At 44.5% G+C, this 12,418-nt stretch overlaps 1 protein-coding gene across 11 annotated transcripts in view; it reads right to left on the bottom strand.

Moving 5' to 3' along the window:
- Positions 1 to 12,418, bottom strand: part of DGKG (diacylglycerol kinase gamma) — a 206,378-nt gene that overhangs the window by 163,358 nt on the left and 30,602 nt on the right. For all 11 annotated transcript variants that reach the window (XM_080655804.1, XM_080655809.1, XM_080655807.1 and 8 more), the window contains exon 2: positions 821 to 1,135. In XM_080655804.1, the coding sequence (XP_080511930.1) occupies positions 821 to 887 (67 nt within the window). In that variant the 5' untranslated portion in view covers positions 888 to 1,135. The remainder of the gene's footprint in view (positions 1 to 820; positions 1,136 to 12,418) is intronic.

Below are 12,418 nucleotides of genomic sequence, written 5' to 3'. Positions count from 1 at the left end.
GGGGCCTGCGGTGCAGGTAGGAGCTCTGTAAGACTAAGGGTGGAACATGGGTGCCACATGATATCAACGGTGATAATCACAATGGTCACCATGTGTGCAGAGTGCAACCGTCAGCTGGAGTTCTGCCACAGCCTGGGGACATAGCAGGGTCTGGGGGGCTGGGGACATAGCTGTGTGCCGAGTGTGTATGTGGGTGTAGCCACCACTGTGTTTTGCTGCACAGGAATTGTTCCTCGATGCAACTCCTGGAACCAAGAGCCCCAATAGAAAGCCCAGGCTTTTCCAGAACAAAGTCAAGAAAAAGACATGCATCAGAATTCTGTATCATATTGGGGGGAAAAATTGAGTCCAAACACAAGTATATTAGAGCACATGATTAACATTGTAACCATGCAGCCTACAGCCCTTCAAAATTATGCTATGAAGAGGTTTCAATGATCTGAGGAAATACTGAACAATATTATTTTAGGTGGAAAATGCAGGCTGAAATAAAGGTATAGTCAAGAACTCACCATGTAAAGCAATGAGCACAGAAGGGGTATGTCCAAAATGATCATCAAGTTTAGCTGTGATTTTTTTTTTAACCTAGTCTTTTTTTCTTTTCTCCTGCATATTCTAAATTTCTATGCTGAGCACATATCATTTATGGAGTGTAAAGATAATTGTTTTATTTATTTTTAGACACTAATTTTGTGCTTATAAGAAAATATAAGCTGTTAGGTTTGACTTCATTCTCTGTGGCTTTCTGCTCTGCTCTCCAGAAATGTTCTCCCCAACCCAGAGGAAGTCCCACCCCAGATGGCTCAATCCATTTACTCACATTCTGAATATTTCTGGAGTTGGTCAAATTCTTCTGAAGTGAGGGAGACCCAGCGTTCTTCACTCATCTTTAAGCTGGTTATGAGCGCTTGAGGCCAGGGATGGAGTTTTGTTCACCAGGGTGAAGTCGTGGCCCAGCCCAGGGCCTGGCTCATTTCAGGTATGCGATGGACAAGCCCTCTGGGAGACTTCTCAAGGACCAAAGTGTCTATGGCAGCAGGAGGTACCATCCAGCAGATGAGCGAAGACCTCTGCTATTCCTCAGGGAACATCCTTCTATCTGCAGTCAAGGTAAATCCAGAAACCCTTGCTCTCCCTGGGCAGAAATAGGAAAGGCATTATGAATGAGAGCATTGAACACATAAGGCATCTTTTCTTATTTAAAAATCCCCAAATCTCCCTTGCTGGAAGACTTTAGGAGGGGATGGTTCTCAAGGGAAGGATGTTTCCTCAGGGAAGCCTGAGGAGGTCATGGAGACAAGACTAGCACAGCCCCAGACAGGTGTCTGACAGGTGGGGGTGGGTGGCCTGTTCGAATAGGTGGCTGTACTTTTAAACTCGGAGAAATTTTAAATGTCTCCCATGAAAGGAGGTAGTAGAGACAACTAAGGGCATCCTCAGGCATGAAAATGCCTCAGGCTGCTGGATGCCTCATGTAAGTACAAGGACAGTAGCCTTTGTGGGGTGATTTGAAAGATGAGCCATTCTCTCCACTGACTAAATCCCACCTTATAGCTGCCCACCTTCCTCTGATGAGTCGCTCTGGAAATGCAAATACCCCCCCAAGCCTGGCTCACATCCTAGTGATGGAAGCAGCTCTCTTTCCTCTCAGAACCATAAAAGAAGTGATTAGAGAGCAGGCCTATGGGCCCAGTGCGGAAGATCCTGAGGTAGTTGAGGGAGATGGAGTCTGACAAACACTTTAGCATGTTATTCTCTGAGCCCCTCCTAGCACCCTGGCTTCCACTGTCAGTCATTAAATCAGTGTAGTGGGTTGTGAAATGAACGTGGTGGGCCAAGACCAGCACTTAATAACAGAATAGCAGAGAATGGAATGGGATGAAATGAAATGGAGTTGAAAAATAAGACTACATCTTCTGCCCTGGCTGGTTCGATTCTTAGTCAAGGACATGGACCTGGGAGGAGAAACCAAGATGGTGGCATAGGTAAGCACCTAAACTGCTGCCTTGCACAACAATTTCAAAACTACAACTAAAAGACAGACAGACATCATCCAGAACCACAGGAAGGCTGGCTGAATAGAAATTCTACAACTAGAAGGAAAGAGGAAAGCTCACGGGGAATCAGAGGAGAGGCAAAGGAGGGCTGAGGTACGGAGATGTGCGCAGAGAGGAAGGGCGACTGAGTGTCTGGCTGACTTTCTCTGGCAGGAGGGGGAAGGAAGCCCCCGACTGCACTGAACTCCAGTTCCGACTGTACTGAAACCCAGTTCCGGGCGAAACCCCGTGGACCCAGGCTCATACAGGGGGAGTCTGGACTGTCAGGTAGAGAGAAAGGCACACGGAGACTCAGAGACCCGGGGGAGCTGCGGCGGGTCTGGAGGCGCGCACGCGCGCATGCGAGTGCTCACAGAGAAAGCTGAATGCAGAGGTTGCCACAGGCATTCCCTAGCGGAAGGGAGTCGGGAGCTCCTGATTGCACTGAACCCTAGTTCCAACTGCACTGAACCCCAGTTCTGGGTGAGCCCTGGGGACCCACGCTCTTACAGGGTGAATCTGGACTGTCAGGCGGAAACTCAGGGGAGTCGTAGAAGACAGAGGTCTGGAGTCACGCGCTCAAGGGCAGGGCTGACGGGAAGCCAAGACTGTCTGCTGTGCCCTGAGACTCTGCCCCATCCAAGCTGAGCACAGAGGCTTTTGTAATTTGGCAAGTCTAATCCTATAAGGCTGTCTCCAGCACCAAACTTCTCCCAGCGTAGACACAGCTGATCCTCACAGACAACTGGCCTGGAGGTCTATTCCTCCCAGTGATACCAACAACAATCAAGGCTTAACTACAACAAGGCTGTACACAGTCCACAAAGGGGTGAACCAAGAGTACCCACCTCAGGTTAACTGGGGAGGCCGACCCACTGGGCCATATAGGAAACCTAGCACACAAAGCTACCCTACCAACTCAGGGAAGCAGCAAAAATGCGGAGGCAAAGAAACAGATCACAAATGAAAGAAATGGAGGAAAACAAACGACTGGAGATAGAATTCAAAACCATGGTTATAAGGCTTTTCAAGAATATACTAGAAAAGGCCGATAAATTTAGCGAGACCCTCGAGGATATGAAAAAGGACCAACTAGAAATTGAACATACACTGACTGAAATAAAAAATATTATACAGAGACCCAACAGCAGACCAGAGGAATGCAAGAATCAAGTCAAAGATTTGAAAAACAAAGAAGCAAAAAACACTCAACTGGAAAAGCAAAAAGAAAAAAGAATCCAAAAAGTTGAAGATAGTGTAAGAAGCCTCTGGGACAACTTCAAGCGTACCAACATCAGAATTATGGGGGTGCCAGAAGAAGAGAGAGAGCAAGATACTGAAAACCTATTTGAAGAAGTAATGACTGAAAACTTCCCCTACCTGGTGAAAGAAATAGACTTACAAGTCCAGGAAGCACACAGAACCCCAAACAAAAGGAATCCAAAGAGGACCACACCAAGACACATCATAATTAAAATGCCAAGGGCAAAAGACAAAGAGAGAATATTAAAAGCAGCAAGAGAAAAACAGTTAATTACCTACAAGGGAGCACCCATAGGATTGTCAGCTGATTTCTCAACAGAAACTATGCAGGCTAGATGGGAGTGGCAAGAAATATTCAAAGTGATGAAAAGCAAGAACCTACAACCAAGATTACTCTACCCAGCAAAGTTATCATTCAGAATGGAAGGTCAGATAAAGAGCTTCACAGATAAGAAAAAGCTAAAGGAGTTCATCACCACCAAACCAGTATTATATGAAATGCTGAAAGGTATTCTTTAAGAAGAGGAAGAAGAAAAAAGTAAAGATAAAAATTATGAACAACAAATACATATCTATCAACAAGTGAACCTAAAAATCAAGTGAATTAAAAATCTGAGGAACAAAATAAACTGGTGAATATAATAGAATTAGGGGCATAGAAAAGGAGTGGATTGATAATTCTCAGGGGGAAAGGGTATGGGGGGTGCAGGAAGAGACTGGACAAAAATCGTACACCTATGGATGAGGACAGTGCGGGGGAGGTAAGGGCAGAGGGTGGGGTGGGAACCGGGTGGAGGGGAGCTATGGGGGGATAAAGGAGAAACAATTGTAATAATCTGAACAATAAAGATTTATTAAATTTTTAAAAAAAGGTCATGGACCTGGGTTGCAGTTTCTATCATCAGCCCTGGGTCAGGGTGCTTGTGCGGAAGGTAACCAATTAATGTTTCTCTTTCTCTCCTCTTCCCTTTCACTCTGTCTAAACAAATCAACAGGAAAAAATATCCTCAGATAAGGATTAACAAAAAACAAACAAAGAGTATATCTCCTTTCAGTTATATATACATGTGTATATTGATCATAATGTAAAATATATTTCTTATTCTCAGTTAAGGTTAAAAAAATGTTGGAAAGCCACCAATCAACCTAATAGGAAGGTAGATAAAGACCAATGTAATCAAAGAATGAGCTCAGTTTCAACAAAACAGGATCCATCATGGAGAGTTGGACTTCAAGGCAGGTCTGGGGAGCCTGGGGCACATGAAGAATGGCAGAGGGGCTGGAGGAAGCCACCCAATGAGGAGACAGATTTGTACGATTCTCTGGAAGAGTGGACCTGGAAGGCTAAACTAGAGCTGAGGGAAGATACTGGAGGGAGATTTGGGCTCTGTAAAGACCTTCCATCAATCAGAGCTCTCCAACAGTAGGTGGGAATGCATGACCAGGGAGTGAGAAGCCTGCATCCAAGTTCTAGTTTCTCTCATTAAAAATTCCAATTCTCTCCTGAATCCACCAGCCAACTGGATTCCTCCTTGGCACCTGCTCTTGCCCAGGTCCCCAGCGACTTCATTGCCAAATCCAACAGGCACCTTGCAGGCCTTCCTTACTTCATTTGTTCTCTCTGCAGACCTTGACATGGCACAAAACAACCACCTTGAACTTCTTTTATCTTTCTGAGTGTTCCTCTTCAGTCTCCTCTGCCTCTTCTTTTGCCATCATTACATATCGGAGTTTCCAGAATCCCGTCCTGAGCCCTCTCCTCATTCTTTATCCCTCCCCTTAGGGCTCTCATCCTCCTCCACAGATTTAGTGACTCCCGGGCATGCTGCTCTGACCTACACTCTCTTCTCACGCTGATCTGAATATCCAGCTGTCACTGGGACTCCCCTGTATATCCCAAGCCATTCCAAATTGGCCCTTTCCTTTCCCCCACACCTGCCTCTCCTCTGCATTCTGGTTGTGCCCTGAGAGGAACCAATACTCAGCCTGAGCACCTCCCCCTTCCTTTCCTGCCACCTCTGGGCACCAGTCCCAGAGAGCGACTGTCCACTGTGTGTTTCCTCCTCTCCTTCACACTAGCTGGTCCATTAACTCAGACCCTCGTCTTCTCTCTCCTGGTTTCTGACAACAATGTCCTGCTGCTCTCCCTACCTTGGATTTTGCTCTCCTCCCCTTGGTTGGCTCTAAATTGCCAACCAGATCATATCTCTCTCAGTAACAAAATTCTTCAGTGGTTTCTATTACTATAGAATTGGATGTAATCTCCTTTACATGATACACAAAGCTCTTTATGATCTGGCATCTGATTTTTCATTTCAGTCCAAAATTGAGGGGTAACCTTTAAAAACATTTTCCATCATACCAGGGAATTTAACATTACAACTGGTATTACCACTGCTGCTGAACACTTATTTCTCACTGTGCTCTATGCTTTACATCTATTATCTAATGTACTCCTCACAACAACCATGTAAAAGAAGCTATGCCTCCTCCCTTTTCAGGTGAGGAAAATGAGGCAAGGTGTTTAGTGGATATGGTGAAGAGAAAGAAGGAAGCCCAATGCTTTTGTGTAAGAATGCTTCTCTGATATATATTCTGTGTACTTTCAGAAGCATAGCACTCTAAGAGGGCCCAGAGACACACTGCATGAGAGAACCCCATGGCATTCAAAATCAGAAGGCAGGAGATCTGAATCCTGGCCATGATTCCTATAACTATTTAACATTAGACAATTTTTTTGTTTCTTGAACCTGGTTTCTTTATCTCAAAAATGGGAATACTAATTAAAAACTTCACTGAGTTACTGTTATGGTTAACTCAGGCAATATATGCCAAAAATCCACCCCCAAACTCTACCTAGCACAATGCCTATCATACCATGGGTACTCAATAAATAATCATTGCTATCATCCTATTGCAAATACAACACAGCAATATGACTTAAACAACCAGGTAAGCGCAGTTGGGTACAAAGTCTTTATGTACTTGATCTTATCCTGCTCCAGGTTGTTGTAATTTTGTAATTACTCATCAAACTTTTATCCGCTAGTTTAGCTTTCACTGATGATTTTTGACAGGATTAATTATTACTATGATAGTGAATTTCTAATCCCATTGTTCCTTCTATATTTATTAGTTGGGATTCTACTGAGGAAGTTTTCTCCATTACTTCTTTATATCAGTTTATTTATATGATTAATTTATACTATAAAAAATACATATTGTATAAAGAAATATTAAATACTAGAGGCCTGGTGCACTAAATTCATGCACTCAGGGGGGTCCCTCAGACTGGCCTGCACCCTCTTGCAGTCTGGGAGCCCTCAGGGGATGTCCAACTGATGGCTTAGGCCACTCTCCACAGTGAGCACAGTTGGACATCCTTAGTGCTGCTGCAGAGTCAGGAGAGGCTCCCACCACCACCGCTGCGCTCACCAGCCATGAGCTCAGCTTCTGGCTGAGCAGCACTATCCGTCTGGGAGTACACTGACCACCAGGGGCAGCTCCTGCATTGAGCGTCTGCCTCCTGGTGGTCAGTGCATGTCATAGTGACTGGTCGTTCTGCCATTTGGTTGATTTGCATATTAGCCTTTTATTATATAGGATAAACATAATATATATGATTATAAACAATATTTATATAAATATGCATAAATGTATACTGTATTCAGATTTTATATATTTATTTATATTAATGGATCCTTATTTTATTCAATGGGTTATAATTCATTGCTATCATTATTTGTTTTGATTCTTGAATTGCCCCAGATTTGGTCAGTGAAAGCTCATTTGCTGTGGTTCTTTGTTCTTTAGACATAGACCTATCATTCTGTGAGCATATCTTTATTTTCTGGGACTACAAAATGTTTCAGGCTTATCTTGTCCTTCCTCAGTCCTAGTCCTAAAATCAGCCATTTCTCCAAAGCCCTGATATCTTTTAGTGAAGAATCATATTTGAAACCAAGGTGTGGGCACTAGTTGTGCTCATTGCTACTGGGGTGTCGTTGATTTTAGGCCATGAAAGGGACAGAGTTAGGAAATACATGCATGTATACACATACATCTCATCTCTGGCTATCTATCTATCTATCTATCTATCTATCTATCTATCTATCTACCTATCCATCTGTGGATTGTCTTTCACACATTGTTTTGTTTTGTTTTCCACTTAACCATGTATCCTATGAATCACTCTATATCTGTTCGAGATTTTCCTCATTTAGAACCAAATTTGAATCCAACACTTACATTCTTAAATCCTCCAGAGGCCTCTCTTAGCCTCCAGGATAAAGAGAAAGCTCTTTAGCCAGTTCCAGAAGATTCTTTATCCATGGTACAGCTCACATCCCCAACCTCACCCCAATTACCTTCTGCCCCACCTGCTCCACATTCCAGCCAAATCAACCTATTCCCTACTCTTAACATGTGGTGTCACATGATAGGACCTCACAAACAGTAGTTAATGGACTGACAAACACACCATGCCTTTAATCTACCTGGAATGCCCTTCACTCCTGCCGTCCCATAATGAACCATTACTCATATGTCTGGTTCTGCTTCTTTCCTATAGCTATTTGAAATCTTTGAGCAAACTAAGCTCTTCTTCCAGCTGTGTTCCTATAGATCCTCTTTATTTCTCTATCATGGTACCTGACAGTCTTGTGTTAGAGACAGACACCCCAAAAGATAATTAACTTGTGAGCTGGTGAGAGTAGTGGTACAGATATGTACAGGGAAGTATGGGGCCATCCAATGCATCTGGAGCAGACACAGGGGAGTAGAAAAAGAACCCTTAAGGAGCTGAGAAGGGGTAACAAGATAAAGAAGTATATGTTGCAATAACGCAACAAAAACTCATATTATTATCTCTGTTGTCCCATTGTAGCTCAGTGCTTGGCTTCTTGGTGAATACAGCTGTACAATTCTCTATTTTCATCAGGAAAAGTTAAAGGCAGGAAATGCTGCCTGGCTCTCCAAATGGTACCTGCTGACCATCCTCTCACATGACAGCCCCCTCTGGTTCTCTGCCCCTTGATAAAGATGACAGCTACCATACAAGAGGCCTTGCTCCTGCTGACATCATCCGGCATTTCCCTTTCAGCAGCCTGACGCATTGCTCTTATCTGGGAGGCTCATGACAGTATGAACAGTCTGCTTATTACCACCCTGAACATCTTGACTGACAGACAAAAAAAGTAATAGAGTTTCCTAAATAACACTCAGATTGGATATTGTCAGGCTTGGATGGGAAGAGGGTGTTTTATGTCCCTACAGCTATTCCACTCTCAGCAATAGCTTCAGCTCCCTGGCCTCAATTTTTGAGTCTATAAAACGAGGGGGGTGGTAATAATGGTTTCTAACTCATTTTCTAGCTCTGCAACTTCACATACTGGATCAAACTCTATTTGTTCTGAACAGATGTCAGCATGGAAATCTCAAATCAGGAGGAAGATGGCAAATTCAATGGGCATTGAATTGCATCCCAGGTCTCTATTCATTTGAATGAATCAGCCATAGCCAATTATCTAGGAACAAACACCTCTTCATCTCCTCTTTGCTCTCATAAAAACATTAATTCATGAATATGGCATCAGATCAGGGGAGCTTATTTGTATGCATCTGATGATTTATAACAAACCCATAATGAGTATATTTTTAAAAGGTAAGAGTGACTAAAAGTTAGAAAGAGAAAAACCCTTTTCTTCACAGACTTGTGAGGAGTCACATGTTAATAACTGCTCCATCTCTGGGGTTTTGCTCCTGCTGATCTTTTTTCAACTTGGTCATGCTCATGCAGCCTCTGGAGTTCACTGAAAACATTAAAGAAGTTCTCTAAGAAGCTTCCTTTAATTTCCTGGGCATGTCTTCTCTGCTCTCCTTGGGCTTTTCTCCAGTGGCCCTGTGAGACTGAACTCCTTCAGGGTGAAAACAGTGTCCTGCCCACTTTGGAGGTCTAGCTGCTACAAGATATATAAGGGTTCATTTCCTGACCACTAGAAAGGTGGTTCTGAACCCTTTTGACTGAGACTGTTTGTGTAGAGCAGAAGACCCTACCACACCTGATTGCATATCTCAGTAGAAAAAGAGCTGGGTGGTAACAAAGAATTAGAGAGGAACAAAAGGTATAAGTTGGCATAAAATTATTGATTATATTATTTGGAAGTCACTTATCCTAATATATAAAAAACCAGGGGCTGTCACGACCTAAATGACCAGATGGACAACCAAACAGCAGGCTGTGTGGGGCAACCAGATTGGCAGGGGGCTAGCGAGGGACGACCAAATGACTGAACAGTAGGCTGCGTGGGGCGACCAGGCCAGCAGGGGTGCAGTGAGGGGCAACCAGGCCAGAGGGGGGGCAGTGAGGGGCGACCAGGCTGGCAGAGGGGGGCAGTTGGGGGCAACCAGGCTGCCAGGGGGGGCAGTGAAGGGTGACCAGGTTGGTGGGGGGGGGCAGTTGGGGGTGACAAGGCTGGAATGGGGGGCAATTGGGGGCAATCAGGCCGGCAGGGGGGCAGTAAGGGGCAACCAGGCCAACAGAGGGGGGCAGTTTGGGGTGACCAGCCCAGCAGGGAGGCAGTTGGGGGCAACCAGGCTGGCAGGGGGGGCAGTAAGGGGAAACCAGGCCAGCATGGGGGGGCAGTTGGGGGCAACCAGGCTGGCAGGGGGGGCAGTTGGGGGCAACCAGGCCAGCAGGCAGAGGCCGTTAGGGGTGATCAGGCTGGTGGGGGGGGAGGGGCAGTTAGGTGTGATCAGGCAGGCAGGCAGGTGAGCAGTTAGGAGTCAGTGGTCCCAGATTGTGAGAGGGATGTCTGCAGGGTCCCAGATTGGAGAGAGTGCAGGCTGGGCTGAGGGGATCCCAGCCCCCCATGCACGAAGTGCATGCACCGGGCCTCTAGTCTTATAATAAAAAACATATATCAGTGCACACATTTTATTAAGATAATTACCTATAAACTTCCTATATAATAAAAGGCTAATAACAAATGAACCAAACGGCGGAACAACTGGTCGCTATGATGAGCACTGACCACCATGGGGCAGATGCTCAACGTGGGAGCTGCTCCTGGTGGTCAGTGTGCTCCCATAGTGGGAGCACCGCTCAGCCAGAAGCCGGGCTCATGGCTGGCAAGCCCAGCGGTGGTGGCAGAAGCCTCTCCCACCTAAGTGGCAGCGCTAAGGATGTTCGACTGCTGGTGGAGAGTGGGCTTAAGCTGTCAGTCGGATATCCCCCAAGGATTCCTGGACTGTGAGAGGGCGCAGGCCAGGCTGAGGGACTCCCCCCACCACCACCACTCCCAGTGCTGGAATTTCATACACTAGGCCTCCAGTATAAATTATAAAAAATAATCTATAAACTTCTAACAGTCACTTTATTATGTTTAACCCAATAGAATGCTGGAGTTGTTTAAGTTGCTTGAATTCATCAATTATAGTAGGACTACATTGGTGGTCTCCAAGAAAACATTTGTCCTGATAGTCATGCTCTTTTCAGTCCCTTCTTATTGAGTCTGGGCTGTGCCTGTGACTTGCTTTAACCAAGAGAATGCAGTAGAAGTGACTCTGTGCCAGTGTCAGGCCTAAATGTTAAGAAAGCCTTCCACTTTTGTGTTCTTGGAAGCACTAAACTGGCATGCAGAATCCCAGCCACCTTGCTGGAGAGACTACAGAGAGACCACATGGACAGAAGGAAGCTTAATATTACACAGAGAACTGAACAAACCAGCTGATAATGAGGCCTGAAGCCCCCAGTGTAAGGTCCTGGGCAAGCCATTCCTGATGGCTCTCAGTCATCTAAGCCATCCCAGCTGTGGTGCTGGACATGGAAGACAAAGAGCCCTTTTGGATTTTATAGCTGTAGTAGACATGATGGGGAGGGCAACCCAGCTGTCCTTGCTGAGCCAAATCTGAATCCCAATGCAAAGAATCATGCAGAATAATAAAATAATTGTGGAGCCACTAAGGTTGGGGGTGGTTAGTTGTGCAGTCATAAATAATCAAAGCAGCCACATAAGCACGTTTGAGGGCAGATTACATGTGTATCTGTTTAGTAAGAGAATATGCTTGATTCATGCTTGAACATGTTCGTGTCTTAAAAATTCAGTAATTGGAAAATTAGAGGCCTAAAATACCTTTTAATGCAAATATGTATCATTGCATGCTGTTGGGTTAATCAAATATCCTCCATAAATTAATCAGATAATGATGAAGTTAAAAAACTATAATTTCTAATTAAAAAGAATTAAAAAGCAAGAAGAGCAGTATCTGAACACCACAACCAACTCAAAACAAGCCTAACATTGCAATAACAATGTGACCTTCCCCAGGTCACAGGATTCTAACATCTGGCTGAATGAGGAGGCAGAAGTTGCTGAGCATTTAGAGACAGCCTGACTTCACAGATAACCCAATTAGAGCCCCCAGGGTACTTGGTAATGAGCTAATTTGAGTTTATGAATAGCAAATATGAGTAATCCCTAATACCTCATTTTGTAAATTACCATCATATAGTCCTATACAAACATAAAAATAAAAGTCTTGGAATTGTGTGCTACTTGTATTTGAGGACTTTGCATCCCATTAGTGGTCTCAGAGTGAACATAAGAATCCCTGTTTTTGGAGAGTTGTGAAAATGTTAGCTGAACAGAGCTGCTCAGGTGTGTGTGTGTGTGTGTGTGTGTGTGTGTGTGTGTGTGTGTGTGTGTTTAGGGGTGGGTACCAAGGGGAGGCCTGCAGGCTGCTGAGAGAAGCTGAAATGTGCACCTTGAAGGGGCTGCCTTTGGCACAAGAAGACATTGTCAATATGAGGAGTGTTCACAGCACAGGGGCATCACAGCGTGAGTATGGGTTATTCATTCATTTATTTATTCACCATGCAACAAATCATTATAATAACAAGTCAGAGCAGTAACCTCCATTTATAGAGGATGACACATCTGGTGCTTTGCATACTTTATCTGTAACAGTCACTAAACCCTGAGAGGAAGGTATTCTTAAAAATATATTTTAAAAATTATTTAAGAGACGAAGGGACAGAGAGAGATAGAAACATCAGTGATGAGAAAGAATCATTGATTGGCTGCCCCCTGCACACACTACACTGAGGGTCGAGCCTACAA

Source organism: Plecotus auritus (assembly GCF_963455305.1).
Source record: "Plecotus auritus genome assembly, chromosome: 2".
Lineage (NCBI taxonomy): Eukaryota > Metazoa > Chordata > Mammalia > Chiroptera > Vespertilionidae > Plecotus > Plecotus auritus.
Note: the sequence above shows the minus strand (reverse complement) of the source record. Positions and strands in the feature narration are given on the sequence as shown.